At 44.2% G+C, this 17,702-nt stretch overlaps 1 protein-coding gene across 3 annotated transcripts in view; it reads right to left on the reverse strand.

Annotated features, from left to right (window-relative positions):
- Positions 1-1,630: 1,630 nt before the first annotated feature.
- dag1 (dystroglycan 1) overlaps positions 1,631-17,702 on the reverse strand; it is a 31,492-nt gene continuing 15,420 nt past the window's right edge. For all 3 annotated transcript variants that reach the window (XM_028998417.1, XM_028998418.1, XM_028998419.1), the window contains exon 3: positions 1,631-7,171. In XM_028998417.1, the coding sequence (XP_028854250.1) occupies positions 4,895-7,171 (2,277 nt within the window). In that variant the 3' untranslated portion in view covers positions 1,631-4,894. The remainder of the gene's footprint in view (positions 7,172-17,702) is intronic.

Raw genomic sequence — 17,702 nt, forward strand, 5'->3', positions numbered from 1 at the left:
ATTCATCATTGGCATTTAGCATCCTGCTCAAAACATGATGGCGCGGCATTGCATTCCAGGCCTTTTGGGGTTTAATTACAGGGGGAGAGAGTGCGGGAGGGAAAAAATGACTTCTGTTCCTGGCAAAGTTTCAAATTCAGCATGACTCGCCATGGGGCTCAATGGAGACAAACGGTCCCAATCAACAAGAGCACTGGAAGAAGGCAGATGGTGTGTCTGTTGGTACACATGCATGTTATTAAGGGGAATGAGTCCTAAATGAATCTTGTGCCACTCGGGCCCAGACCTACCTCTTTAAGGGGCATAGCCACAGGAAGTCACTACAAGTGACTGAGTGACCAGAATTTGTACTGACAACATCTGGGGATGAGAAGTGGGTTGGCAACAATAAACTGAGAGGTCCAATACAAACCAAACTATGATATGTAAATTAAGTATTTTTTGTGGTGGGGGAAAACATTTCCCAAATTTCCATTCCTTGTATCTCCTGTTAATTTTTAAGCCTTTTAAAATTACAAATACAAATTCAAGACCATTAATCATACTGCACATTAACTTGAATGACAAAGAACAGGAAGCATTTTTCTCTCTCTCTCGTGTCACTGCCTACACAGCTCCAGAACCTCCATGACAACAGAAAAAACACAGGTATAAATGCTGGTATTGTTGGCTCATAGACGAGCAGCACAAAGAGAAAAAAAAGGAATGAAATGGAGCATGTGGCTCTCCCCCAACTCCCACTGTTTAGTGATGGTGCAGGCCACCTTTTCCAAGGTCCCCAGAGCTCTAACAATAAGAGACTCCCATGTCGGCTTACAGTTACACGCTGCAGAACTTGCTAGACATTGAGGCTTTCCACCTCATGGTGTCATTTGCTTGTTGTGTTCTGCATACACCAAAACTACAATACAGCTCAATGCAAGGTGGGTAATGAAAGGTTTATCAGATTATTGACAGATTCAAGTGAAATCACAATCAACCATTGTGAGCTGGGTTATACTGGATGGGTATTCCAGAGCAAAAATTTGCAGATATCCAGACATGCATCTGGATATATGTAGGATGTAAATCTTGAGCAGCTCCACAAGAGCTAAATCTTCAGTAGGACCCAACAACCTTTACCAGTCATGCTTTCCATTATTTAGCACTCATTAAAGGACTAAAATCCTTACATTTGTCCATTCAACACACACATCAACCTGAAAAGACAATGTTCACTGCTGCCACTACCAGGTTATGCTCCGTCCCTTCACCTGTCAGTGGACATAATGTTATGGCCAACCACTACACAAACAGATTCCCTACAAAAATCATTTCGGCAACCAAGGATCAATTATTTAAAACAGAGCTGGACTGAGGGCAGGCTGGAGTCATTTTTGTTTTGAACTCTGGGTAGCTGTGTATTCTGTGGCTTATTGTGCTACATTCATGTACATGTCATTTAGAATTAATTAAGCAGTGCTCATGTATTATTTCAGCACTTCAAGCACAGTTATTCAGATTCCAGCCATTCTTGGACTGACTGGCTTATGCATCAGTCAGTTGGGATGTGTCAGAATGACACATCCAAACCAAGGCCTTACAGAATTCTGGCAGTTCTGCTGAATAAAAGTGAAATAAGGAGCCCAGCATTGGTGAAAACACCTTTAATACAAGATTTCAACATACAGTGTGTAGTGGCATAAATAAAACAATGCTATTAAAACACAGAAAAAATGCATTTCTATGCATTCGCTGAATTGCTTGATACAAAAGCATTCAGTAGACCCTCTTCACTAGGCAGCAGGCTATGGTCAGGCTTCAAATGGTGTACCATACAGTTCCCCTGCCCCTTTACCCCTCGGATTCAACCACTTCCCGTTTCAGCGGCACACTGCAGAAGAGCCCAAAAAGGCGCTGGCCTGCTGTAGCTGCCCTGCACCAGGGCTCAGTGCAAAGAGCAGTGAAGCATAGGAGACCAACTCCACAAATGTGTTCTGGGAAGTGGGACAGATGAAGTGGGGGCTGGGGTTGACGAACACAACTTTGTGTATATATATATTTCAGAAAATGCTGCAGAACATAAGACAGATTAAACCAAAAACACCATTGTTGTTACTGTTGCTGTCTTTTATGAACAGTATTATTATAGAATTATTATTAATTCATCTTCAAAACAAAGCAAAAAGACATTTCAGTTTGAGCAGTCATGTACCATGGGGAGGGGGATTAAAAAAATTCTAAATCAAACCATGACCCTCTACACTACAAACTGAGAAATTTGCCCACTGACAAGAGGAGCACTGCATAACTTACAAATAAGGCGTGGAGGATTTGACATTTTTTCTATTGTATGTATGTTCAAACAGCCAACACCAGGCCAAAAAAAAAAAAAAAACCTTCTAGCAATTGGTTGCTTCCAGTCTGGCTTTGAAAGACCTCACACAGTAGTTCAGGAATGTTCCACCATCTCACACTGGGGGATGAGGTCTACAGTAGTTTGCAGTAGAATACTGCAATGAAGAGGTCAGAAGTACATGTGTTTGAAATTGATTATTTGTGCTATCATTTGTATGCAACTAAGATGAGAGCATGAGCATTAGTCGAGGGGGAAAAAAAAAAAATTCAAATGACAATCATTTATTTTTATTTTTCTATATTTTACATAACCCTGCCGTATGAACAGAGAAACGAAGCCAGGTATTGTGAACAACAACTACTTCACATATAGCATCTTTGGTTTCCCACCTTGAAGCTTCGCAGCAACAGGTCCTTCACACTGGATTATGTGTAAAATTGTGGAGGTGTTACGTACGCCGACTCATCGCTAGCATGATGACGCAGCTCTATGCATAATAATGAAGAAAGGAAAACTGTAAAACTACACTATTAAAAAACCAAAGACAATGCACATTCAGTCCCCCAAACTCAATCTCTGAGAGCGTATAGCTTGCAGCAAGACTCTCCAATTATCTAACCTTGAAACTGAACTTGAACCAAAGCCTCCTGTTTTCCGTGGAAGTGTTCATGACATTCAGTAACAGCTTGGCAACAAAGATGCATTAACTTAACAAACATGGCACAAATGTCAAAACCGTGGCAGAAAGAAACTCAAGAGATAAAGAAAAAAACATTAGTGAACAGTGACCTTGATGGTTACAAACACGTGGAAGTGGTAGCACTAAAACTGATACATAAAAATAAAGCTATGTAGATGTTAAGAACTGTCCCTAAAGAACGGTTATGCTGGCTACAGGTGGGAATATACTTGAAAAAACATGAAATGCTATTTAGGATCTGTCATCTTCTGAGCCCAGCAGCCACCTCACCTGCTGAATGGTCAGTAAACTTGATGCTGCACCGTTCATTATTGCAAAGGGTCACTTTCAAGAGGAAAACCAAATTACAAAAGCTAAAAAGAGCAAATGGTCAGTCGGTCAGTCAATTTACCAACTCATTATTTTAAATTCAATTATATATAAATTAACAAAAAAAAGAAACTACAAATTGCTTACCTATAAAGAAATTTTGCAAATGGCAATGAGCTATTTTTAATACTAATTCTAACACAATGAGGCTGTAAAATAAGGTTATTGGAGATTTTTGTTTTTATGACTGACTTCTTCAGTATCCTTTCCAGAAACACTCACTGAACGGTCAATTAAATTTAGTTTGCCTACAGGTATTTCTTAATAGCACTGAACATTTTGTCCACCCATAAAAATGTTTAGAGCATCACTACATAAAAAATTATTATCCCCATCTAAAATAATCTGCAGGATACTTTTTCCGCCCCCCTCATTTGCAGAATCCTTTCTATAACATAATACTATTTGAACAGGCAGGACAATATGTACAGAAGACACTTTGTTGCATTACCACCAAGGCAAAAATGGCACTCTATTGCAAATATATTATATTCACCTGAGGATGCCATTGGAAAAAAAAAAAAAAAAAAAGTAGCCCATTTCAATCTTCCAAAATGTATTAATGCGTGGGATTTTATTAGTTTTATTGTCTCATTTCAATCATGAACTATATGTTTAAAATCATAAAAATAGAAAAAGAACAAAAAGTAGTCAATTGAAGTACTCAAGTCTAGACCATTATGGGGTGGGGAAAAATGTATAGTAGCATTACAGTACCATTATTGGCAGGGAGAAAAATTCCTGCAGGTTATTTCAGTCTTGTGCCTCCCACACCTAATAAAAAAAAATACAATCTAGCAGAACATCTCTCAAATTTACAGTGGATTAAAACAAACAACAACAAAAAAAATTCTCTATATACGGCTTAATCTTTTTGGCTACCTCTTGTTATTCTCATCTTTACTAGATGTGTGAATAAAGATAAAAACAGTACAATTAGTGTTAAAAGGCAAACCAAAACACCAGCCCATTGTTTGTTGTCCAGGCTCCCCATAATGACCTTTTTTTTTTTTCTTCTCCATCTCACACCCACTTCCCCCACCTTTGTTATTCATTGATTTTCTTTAAGAAACCCTTCGCCCAGTCATATTGTCTTCTCATATTATTTAAAAGTAAGTGTTCAGAAGATAAAAAGAGTGCGGTTAGGCAAATTGTATTGATTTGAAGTCAGTCAAAGAAGAAGAAGAAAAAAAAAAAACAACATAAAAGACCAAAAAAAATAAAAATGCACTCGGATAGGAGGGTGCGTCTCCCAACTAATGGTTCAGCGGAGGCCAGAGCAAGCTGAGACTAGAGTTGTTCTTGTCGCCAACTCATGCAGGCCACCACTCCATTCTGCCCATGTATTCCAAACATCCACCCCATCCCACCCCACCCAAAGCCCCATGTTACAGTGTCCTTCCAATATCCCATAACTCCAGACCAATAACGCGGGTGTGGAACTGCACATGTCCACTCTCCTTCTCACAAGGAGGCCTCTGCAAACATTAGGGGGGTACGTAAGGTGGAGGGGATCTGTAGGGGGTCATGTTCTTTGGCCGAGATCCTTTGCCTTCCATAGGGGCTGTGAAGGGGGGCGGGGGCTGATAGGGAGGGGCGTTAGGATCCTCGTCCCGGAGAGCCGTGTACTCTCCCAACAGGTCCTGATTGAGGGGAGTGGTCTCCGGACTGGCCATGTTGGGGTACTCTGGTGGAGGCAGTGGTGGTTTCTCCTCCTGCAAAATTAGGGGCATACTGGAGGAAGGAGGAGGCTTGGAGTCATCCAGTTCATCTGCAAATATGATTGGCACTCCCTTCTTAATGAAGGTTGCCTGGTCCTCAATAGTAAGCTTGCCTTTGCGCTTCTTACGGTAGCAAATCATTGCGATGATGCCGGCGATTAACAAAATGGCTGCAACCACTACAGCTGGGATGACCGTGTGAAGGTAAACATCGTCCGGTCTCTGTTGTCCTGTGGCAACGGATGGAAATGTGGCAGCAGGTGTGGTTAAAGGGATCTCACCTGGAGGCACAAACATAAACATGCGGCAACTGCCGGTGCCTTTAACGGTGATGTTGATGGGTTTGAAGTCAGGATCCATGGCATTGTTGAATGCAGGAGATGGCCTGCCTTGGTTATCAGAGATTCTACGACTCATTGCCTGGATTTGCTCCTTTGGACAGGGGCTATGCGGAAGGCTATTGTTTGTCCACTCTACCACAATGGAACCCTTGGTGATGTTCTTCAAGGTAACGGTGCTGCTGTTTCTATCCCCAAAGGAATAGGCCAACTTCTTAACTAGGAGAATCTTCTTGTGGATGTCATGACTGACAATGCGGGGCTCGCCAAAAAAACGAGCAGCAAACACAACTGGTTGCTTGTCACTGGGCGCCACTTGTTTGACACGGACCTCAAAAGCATCAATTGCATTCAGTCCACCCTTGTCCGTTGCCTGCATGAAGTATTCGTGTTTGCCAATGTGCTGCATTTCAGGCAATCCATACAACAGCTGGCTTGTGCTATTGAACTGTATCCAGGAGTCTTCTCCAACCAGATCACTGTGGTTCTTTTTCAGAGTCAACTTCAACTTGTCTGTTGTGCCATCCTCCTTGTCAAAGAATGTGTCTGATGGAATTTTAACTTCAAAATAGGTGCCAACCCATGCATTTACCTGATCAATTGGGTTACGTAAGACCGGTTTGTCATTTGCACCTTCTGGTAACCGAGGCGAAGGAGTAGTACGTCTGGGTGGCTTGGTTGTGGTTATTTTTGGAACCGGGGATGTCTTGGGAGGCTTCTTTGGTCTCTTGGGTGGTTTTTTAGTGGTAGGTTCTGGTGGTGTGACTGAAGGTCCAACAGGAATAGGCCTGGTCATGGTAGGCTGGATGGCAATAGTGCTTGTTGTCTCCATGATTCTTGTTGGTGGATCAGGGCCTAATGTTGGCGTGTGGGCAATGGGGTCTCTGATACGGAAGGTGGGCTTCACAGGTAAGGGCATTGGCCCTCTGACAGGAAAAGAAGAGGTGTCTGTGGTGGGGGCAATTGAGGGTGATGTGGGAGTTGGAATAATGCGAATTGCGGGTTCAGGGTATGTGGTGGGAGGAAGTATGGATGGCACAGGTGTTGGAGTGTTGTTGATCTGTCTACGCACACGCTTGGGAACATGAGGTTTCTTGTTAGCAATGTGCCATCCAACAACAGGGTAGCCCAGTTGGGCTGACATAGTTCCCTCCTTTGCTGGTATTTGAACGCTGCTAATGTTTGGCACAGAACTTTGATCAAGGGCACAGCCCAGTTTCCAAGAAAGAAGGGCACCATTTTCCACCACCTTCTTGGCATTTCCTGGGCCTGCCATGAAGGCAGACATGTCAAAGAGACGGTTGTTGACTACAGGTAGGATCTTCATGTGCTGGAGCCCCACACCAGAGAACTTCTTCATGTTGGAAAGCAGTTCTACTCGCTGCCTGGAATTCATTTTTGTGAGGTCAGCATCAAGAATGACTGTGAGCACGGTCACAGGCTCCTCATTGCCACAGACAAAAGACTGCATTTCATTGCTGGCAGACTGCACAGCAAACTGAATGGGATCTGTGTCTGCATGCTCCTCGGGATGCACCTCAATAGAGAAGATATCTGGGTTGTGGACAGGCTGACCACCACTAGAGATGAAGACTGATATGTAGTGGACACCCTTGTCTGCTTCCAGTGGAAGGCCCTGAAGGGTGCTACTCTCTACATCCCAGTGTAACCATGAGGGTAACGTATCCTTTCCAGCCTCAACAATCTGCAAAGAGAAAAAAAAAAAAAAAAACTAAATCAGACTGACTTTTTACAAAATCTCTCATCAGAATCTGTAATTACAAGACCATCTATGTGTACATGTAAAGCCTGATTACACTCAATAGTAATAATGTTCAATGAGCCCATGCAGTTAGAAAATTGGCATAATGCATCAGAACATGACAAAACATTTAAACAAAAAACAGGCAGAAAGCAGAAAAAGTTTCCATTACTCCAAACCCTGTTAATTCAACAGTTAATAAATACTGGTTGATAAATTATGTAGAGCTGGAGCTCCCAAGATAGATCATTAATGCGCGTGCTCACCAGCGCTCAGTCGTCACAAGGGAAGCTTACACTACAGCAGCTGTGCTTTTTATTCCCATCCCTGAGCTTTCAGGCTTTTAGAATTCGACCCTCCTCTACCCCACCCATCTAGCTTTCAGAGACAGAAAAGGGCCATTTTGGCATCTGTTGGGAATGCAGTGTCACATGCTGGATGTATAGAGGTTTTCTGTTGATTCATGGGTTTTGCAGAAGCCTATCGAGCAATGACTTTTAGAGTCAACATTCAGGCAGCTATAAATATCCAAAAGCACAAAAGACGAAAAAAATTATATATATATATATATATATATATATATATATATATATATATATATATATATATATATATATATATATATATATATGAAAAAGTGTATCTCACACACACACCTATACAGCAAACACAAGTAAGAATATATCTATAGACGACCATGTTTTCTTACTGGTAGCTATACTGCATAAACTGCTGAAAAATAATTCTAAAAGTAATTACTGTACACTTTTTCATGAACACTAATTTAGCCAAGTATGACGGGTATTAGAAAAACAAGCATGAATCAATTAATTTCTCCAGAAACGGTCAGTAACAATAAACAAAACAATAAATAAATAATTCAGCAGTTTGTCTAACTGATGGGTGCATTCATAAATATTTGAGATTTACTAAATGTATGACCAAAAAAAATTACAGTGGAATATGAAAAGCCCTCTGGGCAGGGTAAACAAAGGGCCTTGTTGTTGTTGGAAGGTCGAAGTGAAAGGAAGCCATTGTCACTGTGACAACACAGGCAGGATGATTTGGAGGAGGAGGTTGAGGCACATCCTTGTACTCGCCCTGTTGAAATGTAGGCTGTGTAACGAATTAGCTCAAGAGGAAATATCTAGAATTAATTATAACTGGTTATAATTAATAATAGACATTTAGACTAGATTTGGGGATAAGCTGTAGCAGAATTAATGTTACAATTACTTGATCTGTCCGTTCACGGAGCAGATAAATTAATTATCCATCAATTCTGGGAACGATCATCCCCCCTTTTGGCCAGGAAAGGTAGCTTTCCTGACTCTGCGTGCTAGCAGTAACTTAGCATGTAGCTTAAAAGGTCAACGTTCAGTGACTCAGCTGTGAGCAGCACACAGAAACAAACGATTGTGAATTTAAAGATTTTAATAAACACGGCTATAGCTAACATACAACAATTAGACAAACATATACATACAGGGTAAAGGAAAGTGATGAAAAGAGAATGGCAGTATTACACATCAATTAACCACAGCCTAATGAGAATCGTCAGAGAATTCTTAAGTTCACCTTAAAAAGGGGTTTACACGTGCATCTAAATAGTTACTTGCATTGGTCCTTGTTTCATGTAAGGGAGTCCTGATGCGGTAGGGTCACGATCCTCGATCCTTAGGTCTGGCGCTGGAAGTTCTTCTTGAAGGTAAATTTTGCCAAAAGAGTCAAAGTGTTGAAAGAGGTGTCTCGGAAGGAAGAAGAGAAAATCTGAGCATTCGTGCCTGTGTGACGCTCCTTTTTGAATGTTTTCTGGCACGCCCATCATGTGGCCTGAATAGCCAATCACAAGTGTGACATTTTGGCGGGAGAAGTTCCCTTTGTCCGGGTTTACGACTGACCGGAATGTTTATGGCTGGTCCAGAGAGAGACTGTAGTTTGTTGCAGTTACAATTTCTACCTTATAGAAATTGTATGATGTATTTTGTGATCACATGGTATGCATCACTGTTCCAGTAGTAACGAGAAGTTCCTTCTGACACCAAGAAAGGGACCTTTAGGAGGTAGGAAAGTAGAGATACACTTATACACTTAATTATAGGTAATTAAAGTTTACCTAATGTACAATAGAAAGTTGTAACTAGTATAATTCATACAAGGGAACGTACACACAACGCGTGCATATACGGGATCCACTTATAATCACATATTCCTAGCACAAGATACAGACAATATGTTTTAAGTGTGTGCGTGATTGTGTATTGCGACGGTGGAGCCAGGCAGGAGGTCTTTGGAATGCTTTGAAGCTTGGAGCCCCGATGAGCAGTTTGCAGACCCCGTCTGTTTTGCATCGTCTTGGTGACAGTGGGGGCAGACGGGACAATCAGGCTGAGGGTCCAGGTTGTAATTTGTATGTAAATGTCAAAGGTTAAAAGGTTCTTTGAAGATCAACCATCTGTGATCCTACGCAGACGCTACAAATCCCCCCTTGTGGCTGAAAAGTGTTCAACTAGAAACCTTATCAGACACATTGGATCATGAAGGTGGGATGACAGATGGATCCTGTAAGTCAGATGGCAGGTGGACCAGCAAGCCTTTGGGTCTTCCACCCGGGTGTTCCCTTGGTCAAGTTCAGCACTGCCTCTGCCTGGGGTACTCTCCTACGGCGGTTTTTCTTGAAAGGTCCGGGGAAATGCAGCCGTGCACCGGTTCATGGACCTTTGCACCAAATTTACTCTGTTAAACAGGACGGAGGCAAGGCCGAGAGTTAGGGTGCAACTGATCGCTGTGGCGAGGCAAAGAGCTGTGTCGGCCGCAGTCCAGGATCGGGCAACAGGAAAGTTGGTCTGGACAGGTTGCCTAGACAATGCTTGGAGGGCTGTGTCGATTGGGGTGATATCAATTATCTGAGACCCCCCCTTCCTCAATGCTCTGTTCCAATTCGGGCTCCAGGGTGAGACTGTGATCCTTGAAAAAAAAGATGGAAGTTCCACCTCGGACTGGTACTCATCGCTCGGAAGGTGGTACAACGCCAGGTATACTTGTGGGTTACGGTCGTTGGTGATGAGAAGTCCATGTTGGTCCCTCAGTGCAATGCCGGATGCTGGACCTGGGGATGTGATCTCAGGTTGTGGTTGTCCTCTGGTTAGCTGGAGGCATAGCAAGGACAGCCACAGCAGCACCCCCCTTTGTCTTTCCCTGCCAGAAGCCACATGTCTCTTGATCTGGTTACGATGGAACCATTTGAACGCTGGTTCTTTCTGTCCACGGCTTTGCTTGATCTTGTCGCCCACGTCCAGTTCTTGGTGTGATGCCTTCCAGTTGTAATATGCTTTCTGGCCGTCTGCACTCTTTTGGAGTCGTTGTTGGGCAAAAGCAAATGCGGTTCTCAAATGCCGGTGCGGTTCCTCAAGGTACTGGTGAGTGGTGTAGTTGGTGTCTCCTGGCTGGTATAGCAGGTGTACTTGTATTCCCAGAAGTTTCCAGGTTTGCTGTATAATCTCAGCTGTGAAGTTGGTGCCCTTGTCTGAGTTGACTCTCAGTGGCAGCCCGAACTTTGTGAACTGGAATACGACTGTGAGGAAATACTTGTAGCCTCTAGTTGACCTAGGCAGGGGTCCAACCCAGTCACTTTGGAGGTCTGACCAAGGAGGTGTGACTCCTCTGCGCTGCAGTGAGGCTCTGTGGTTTGTTTTTGTTGGTTGGAATTGGTAACAAGGAAAGAATTCTTTCACATACTCTGCCAAATCTTGCTGCATGCTGGGCCGGTATGCCGCTTGTTCTAGTGTCTCATACGTGGTACTTGTGCCGTGGTGTCTCGCGCTTGGTGTGTCGTGAGCATATATTAGCATGACCCCCCTTAGGCACTGTGGCACCACAAGCCTTGGCGCAGTGACGTCATCAGGGCAGTACCCAAGAATATTGTGCGTCACACACCGCATAGGTTTCACGTTGAGTAGTGCTTTGAGGGTTGGCGTATTGGCCATTTGTGCAGCTGTGATAGGGCGGTTGGAGGGGTCAGAGAGGTGGTGAGGGATAGTGTGTATAGCTGGGTCAGAGGCCTGCATGTCAGCAATGTCCATGGTGGTGATTTGAGGAGCCAGCGTAAGCGGCTGTGAGGCGGTCATTGAAGTGGGCAGAGTCTGTTTGCTGCGGGTTATGGCAGCCACATTAAGGGTGGGTGGGTGGGAAGGTGGATGCCATAACTCGCCGTGTAGTGCACCTGCTGTAGCCAGCTGGAAAGTGCATAGTGATGACCTTGAACCTTGCTCTTGGGTCGGTGTGTTCCCGCAGTTGTTGGCGAGACCTTCTGTGGCCTTTGTGACCTGGCAGTCTGTCTGGCGTGATCTTGGTGACTGAGGAGGCAGAGGTTCTCGCACTTGAGCCCAAATTTTTAGATGTTTGAAGTCCAATAGGGGCTCAAAGCGGTCTAGCAGGTCTTTTCCAATAAGGAGAGGGTATGTGTCAAATGGAGAGATGTACACCGGGTGTACTAAGGTCATAGGGCCGATGGTTAGGTGAATGGGAGCTAGTTGTTCTAGTTGTACATCATTTTGGCTGTATGATTGTACGTTCAGCACACAGTTCTTATATTCGAGAGTTCGATTCTGTCTCTTGGCAGCAATCTGAAGTCTGTCGAAAAGCTGGGCTGACATCAGAGTCAGGTCTGCTCCCGTGTCCACCAGGGCCTCTAGCCTTACCTCATTCTCCAAAGTGGTGGTCAGGTACAGTTTCTTGGCTACCCCCCTTTCAATTAGGTTCCCCAACAGTCTTGGTATTGGGGCTTGTGTGGTAATCGGTAAGCAGTCAGGACCAGTCTCCCGTGACTCTTCCGGCAGACAGACCACCAAGACAGCACTCTCAGGTACATCAAGGTCCTGGCTTGAGGTGTGATGCTGGGAGTTGGCTGGTTCTGATGGTTCCATAGTAATCTGCTGTGGTTGCGTGATATCACTTGGTGGTGGGACCTCTCGTTCTGTGGTCAGCAGAGGATTATGTTTGAGTTGGTTAGGAGGATTATGTTGAGGGGACTTTGATTGGGTGATAGGGTCAGACTGCACGCTTAGTCATGCCTGATCTGACTCATCCTTTTTGCCCCCCCTCTGGTGCCTTTCCTGGAGGAGTTCCTTCAAAACTCTCATGATCTCTGCTGCTTCAGATGTGGCTTCCCAGTTTGGTCCTGCTGGTGATTTAAATCTGGACTGATCCAGAGAGTGTTGAGAAGGGTTCGGCTGCTGCCAATCTGATCTTGACGCTTGTGTTGCTGAAAATTGGCTCCTTCTGGGTCGTCTCTTTCCTTCCCATGTGGCTTCATCCCTTGGGTTGGAGGGTGGTTGTGACCTGTCCCAGGATCTTCCGGAATGACCAGTTTGGTGTTTGTGTCGGGCCCCGTCATGTCCACGCTGCCCCCTGTTGGCTGGAAATCGTGACCATCTGTTGTCATGGTGGCTTTGCTCGGCGCCCTCTAGAGTGAGTTCTGCACTCTGAGTGGAGACAGGATAGATGGTGTGGGTTTTCGCTGTCTTTTCCGAGACAGCTCTTTGTTTGGCGAAGGCCTTGTGGGCCAAGTCTCTCAGCTGTTGGGTGGACATCGTCCGTGGGCATGCCAGAACCCCCAGATAGTGACTTACTGTGGGGTGCAGGTTCCGGAGGAACAGGGATCTGAAATTGAAATCGTCCTCCATTCCTGGCTCGTTGCGTGCTCCGAAGTAGGCCTGTCGGAGTCTGTTGTAGTAGGCTTGCGTGGTTTCCTGTCTGCCCTGTTTAAGGTCCATGGCAGTGATCAGTCCATGCTCTGACTCTGGGTCAGAGAACTCCCTGATTAGCGCTTGCTGCAGTTGCTGATGATCCATTTTGACGCTCTCTGGCTGTCGGTCCAGGAAACTGCGCACCTCACGGCTAGCAGTGATTCTGAGCAGATAAAGTCTGTCGCGTGTGGTAGCGTTAGCGACAGTTTGCAAGTGGAAGTCCACATCATCGAGGTATGAGTGGACATCATGGCCTCCTGCAGGGTTAGGAGTGAAAATGGGAATGTTCCTCGCCAGCTTATCCAGTTCCTTGGTTGACACACCATGACTGGAATGTAGTCTTTGAGAGGGTTCCCACCCCCTTGCTGCTGGCGGGGGGTTTGGGATGCTGGCAGGTGATGTCCTGTGCACTGGGCTCTCCTCCCTTTTGCTGCTGGTTAGGGGAAACTCTGCGGGGTGCATCTCTCTTCTAGGGTCATCGTGCAGTCTGTATGAGTGCTTGAGCTCTCTGCGAACTGTGTCAAGTTCATGTTTCAAATAGTCTCTTTGTTGGGACAGAGTACTGACCTCGGCCCGGGCAGTTTGCAGGTGGCCCTCACAGGCCCTGGCCCTGGCTTCTCTTTCTTTAAGTTCAGTCTCTGCTCTCATCAGGAGGGTCTTAGCCTCGTTGAGTTCTTCCCTCAGCTCTTCTCTGGCGTCCTTTTCCTGCTCTTCCCGGTGTGCTGTGTCCGCGCGGAGATCAGTCAAGGCGTTCTGGAGTCTCTCCAATTCCTCCTGTAGCTCTGGGTGCTGTTTGTGTGCTGTCCTGTCCTGAGTCTCCAGTTGCTCCAGTTGTCTTCGAACGAGCGTCAGATTCCTCTGTGATCTCTCATCCTGAAGCTTTAGTGCTGCAGTCTGTCGTTCCTGGTGGTGGATTGTTGCTTCACTCAGTTTTGCCTGGCCGAGGAGGTTGTGAGCCAGTGACGCGGTGATCTTGGCCAGCTCCTTGTGGCTGTAGTCCTGCGTCGGATCGCGGGCCATCAAGATGCTCAGGTTGTCATCAATCTGCTCTTGGCTCAGGTTCTGCAGGTCCCCGGTGGGTTCATGAAGAAGATTGCTAGTCAGGGCATTCAGCCAGACTTCTAGACGATCCCAGTGGGCCTCAGGGCTGGATGATCGAGACATGTTGGCTTGCTGGTTAGGCGAGAGAGGGAGAGAAAGGGAGCGAGAGAGAGGGACAGCACAAAACAAAACCAATGCAAGTCCTACCAGTGTTAATGACTGCGCCTATAGTACTTAGATTTGACTGCGTGACAGTCTTAAGACTTTGGCAGCTTGGGTTGTCAATGTATTACTCAGCCTTCTCTGATGATTCTCAAAGGTTTGGTAAACAAACAGAAACCAGGTGAAGACAAACAAACAAATACGCCAAACACAGAGGAGAGGTATAGGATTGAGGGGGAGCACTACCTATGAGTAAACACACAGGTGTAGAATATAGAAATGGATTCTAAATTTAAATTCGAACACTGTTTAGACTAAATTTAAATAAATCTAAACAGGAGAGAGAGAGGCTTGACTCAGTAATAACAAGAATCAAGTTAAGAGGCAAAGAGTCAGAATAAGCCTTTCAGGTAAACTGGCAGGCTTGGGCCAACCAACTAAGAAAACCCACCTACTGAGACTGGCCACAAGGTGGCGTGGGTGAGCCCCAAGGGTTAGAACAGAGGGGGTGGAGTTGGAATTTAGGAGTGTTAGACAGGGTGTGGCAGGATTCCTTCGCTGCCTTTCACACACTAACAATTAAAAACAGGAATTCTTCGCTGCTTTAAAACAAATGCAATTTAGCTGCACCAAAAGGGGTGTGTGGCAGGATTTCTTCGCTGCCTCTTACACACTAAAAATTAAAAACGGGATTTCTTCGCCGTTTTTACACAAATGCAGTTAGTTGCACAGCAATGTGTGGGCAGGATTTCTTCGCCGCCTCTTACACACTAACAATTAAATACAGGGTTCCTTAGCTGTTTCTACACATATGCATTTAGGGCTCTCATTTACGAATAAGGCCTATAAAAAGATGACAAGAGGAACGTCGCTCAAATCAATCTTTATCGCGATGAAGGAAGATTTCTTCGTTCCAACAGGCGATCTGATAATATTAAAATGTACAGCAAAGAGATTTCTTCGTCTTTACAGCACAATTTTAATATTATGAACTAATGGCTGTGTACTTTAACAGACAATGGCTGTTGAAATACACATATGGAGGTGGTCTTGAACCAACCAATCACGAGAGTGAGTCTTGCCTCACTTTAAGCGTGCATAAAAACACAAAAAGATTGTTACTGAGTTTGCTCACAAAATAAGTTTGAACGTGCCCGCATTCTCCACCATTAAATGTAACGAATTAGCTCAAGAGGAAATATCTAGAATTAATTATAACTGGTTATAATTAATAATAGACATTTAGACTAGATTTGGGGATAAGCTGTAGCAGAATTAATGTTACAATTACTTGATCTGTCCGTTCACGGAGCAGATAAATTAATTATCCATCAATTCTGGGAACGATCATCCCCCCTTTTGGCCAGGAAAGGTAGCTTTCCTGACTCTGCGTGCTAGCAGTAACTTAGCATGTAGCTTAAAAGGTCAACGTTCAGTGACTCAGCTGTGAGCAGCACACAGAAACAAACGATTGTGAATTTAAAGATTTTAATAAACACGGCTATAGCTAACATACAACAATTAGACAAACATATACATACAGGGTAAAGGAAAGTGATGAAAAGAGAATGGCAGTATTACACATCAATTAACCACAGCCTAATGAGAATCGTCAGAGAATTCTTAAGTTCACCTTAAAAAGGGGTTTACACGTGCATCTAAATAGTTACTTGCATTGGTCCTTGTTTCATGTAAGGGAGTCCTGATGCGGTAGGGTCACGATCCTCGATCCTTAGGTCTGGCGCTGGAAGTTCTTCTTGAAGGTAAATTTTGCCAAAAGAGTCAAAGTGTTGAAAGAGGTGTCTCGGAAGGAAGAAGAGAAAATCTGAGCATTCGTGCCTGTGTGACGCTCCTTTTTGAATGTTTTCTGGCACGCCCATCATGTGGCCTGAATAGCCAATCACAAGTGTGACATTTTGGCGGGAGAAGTTCCCTTTGTCCGGGTTTACGACTGACCGGAATGTTTATGGCTGGTCCAGAGAGAGACTGTAGTTTGTTGCAGTTACAATTTCTACCTTATAGAAATTGTATGATGTATTTTGTGATCACATGGTATGCATCACTGTTCCAGTAGTAACGAGAAGTTCCTTCTGACACCAAGAAAGGGACCTTTAGGAGGTAGGAAAGTAGAGATACACTTATACACTTAATTATAGGTAATTAAAGTTTACCTAATGTACAATAGAAAGTTGTAACTAGTATAATTCATACAAGGGAACGTACACACAACGCGTGCATATACGGGATCCACTTATAATCACATATTCCTAGCACAAGATACAGACAATATGTTTTAAGTGTGTGCGTGATTGTGTATTGCGACGGTGGAGCCAGGCAGGAGGTCTTTGGAATGCTTTGAAGCTTGGAGCCCCGATGAGCAGTTTGCAGACCCCGTCTGTTTTGCATCGTCTTGGTGACAGTGGGGGCAGACGGGACAATCAGGCTGAGGGTCCAGGTTGTAATTTGTATGTAAATGTCAAAGGTTAAAAGGTTCTTTGAAGATCAACCATCTGTGATCCTACGCAGACGCTACAGCTGGCTGGGAAAGAATGTACTGCAAAATTTGAGTAGGGACTCGATCATTTAAAAAAAAAAAAAAAAAAAAAAAGTAAAATTCAAATCGAAAAAAAATTAATTGAAATGCAGAGCAATTTATTCTGCAAGTTTTATTTAAATCCATTAAACCTACAGAGCTGAGCTACATTATAGAGGCGTGGAAAGCCCACTACGCACATCTTTCAGGTGTTGGTGGAACAGGACAGGTGAGTGGATTGGTGGGCCCTGTTCCAGGTTTGATTCAACTCCCTCAGCCGTATGTGGCATCAGAGTCACCCTGTCGATGTGCTGCTCATTTAAAAATCTTATGCAACGTAAGCCTAATGATGCAAAGCCAGAGGAATTACTCTGTCAGAAAGTAGACGACCAGAAAGTAGAAGGCTGTGTGAAAAGGACTGGATAAAACAGATGACAAATCCTGTTTAGATTAATAGGAGGGTTTGTTTATGGAACAGGAAGAGGCAAGGAGACCCACCAAGGTCACACTTTTTTCCATCTATTGCACCCTCTTCTGGAGAAAAATGAAAAGTTTGTGTGCAAACTGGGGGAAAAGAATCAATAATTCTTTGTTCCAGCCTTTAAAAAGGAGGTCCCCAGAGTGAATGTCTCCAGCCTGACATCCCCCAAAATGGAAACAGCCCAACACGCCAACCCTAGTAGCAGACACCAGGGCAGCCAAACCGGTTGCTATGCAGAAAGCATCACAATAAATACAGATGCATGTGTGTATTTTAGTCCTTCCACACAAGCCTTCACTAATCTGAAGTCAGTCATTCGATGCAGACTAGGATATAAAAATAAAAAATAGCTCCCACCATTTTTAACTGTCATTCCAATGAGACCATTTTCTTTCCACTGTCATGGACACGGAGCTAATTAGATTTCAGTGCCAGTCTTGGAGTTAAAAAAGGGAGGAGCCGAAAAAAAGATTCCTACTCTCATAACAGAACAGTATGACAGTGCAGAAA

The sequence above is a fragment of the Denticeps clupeoides genome, chromosome 12 (assembly GCF_900700375.1).
Source record: "Denticeps clupeoides chromosome 12, fDenClu1.1, whole genome shotgun sequence".
NCBI lineage: Eukaryota > Metazoa > Chordata > Actinopteri > Clupeiformes > Denticipitidae > Denticeps > Denticeps clupeoides.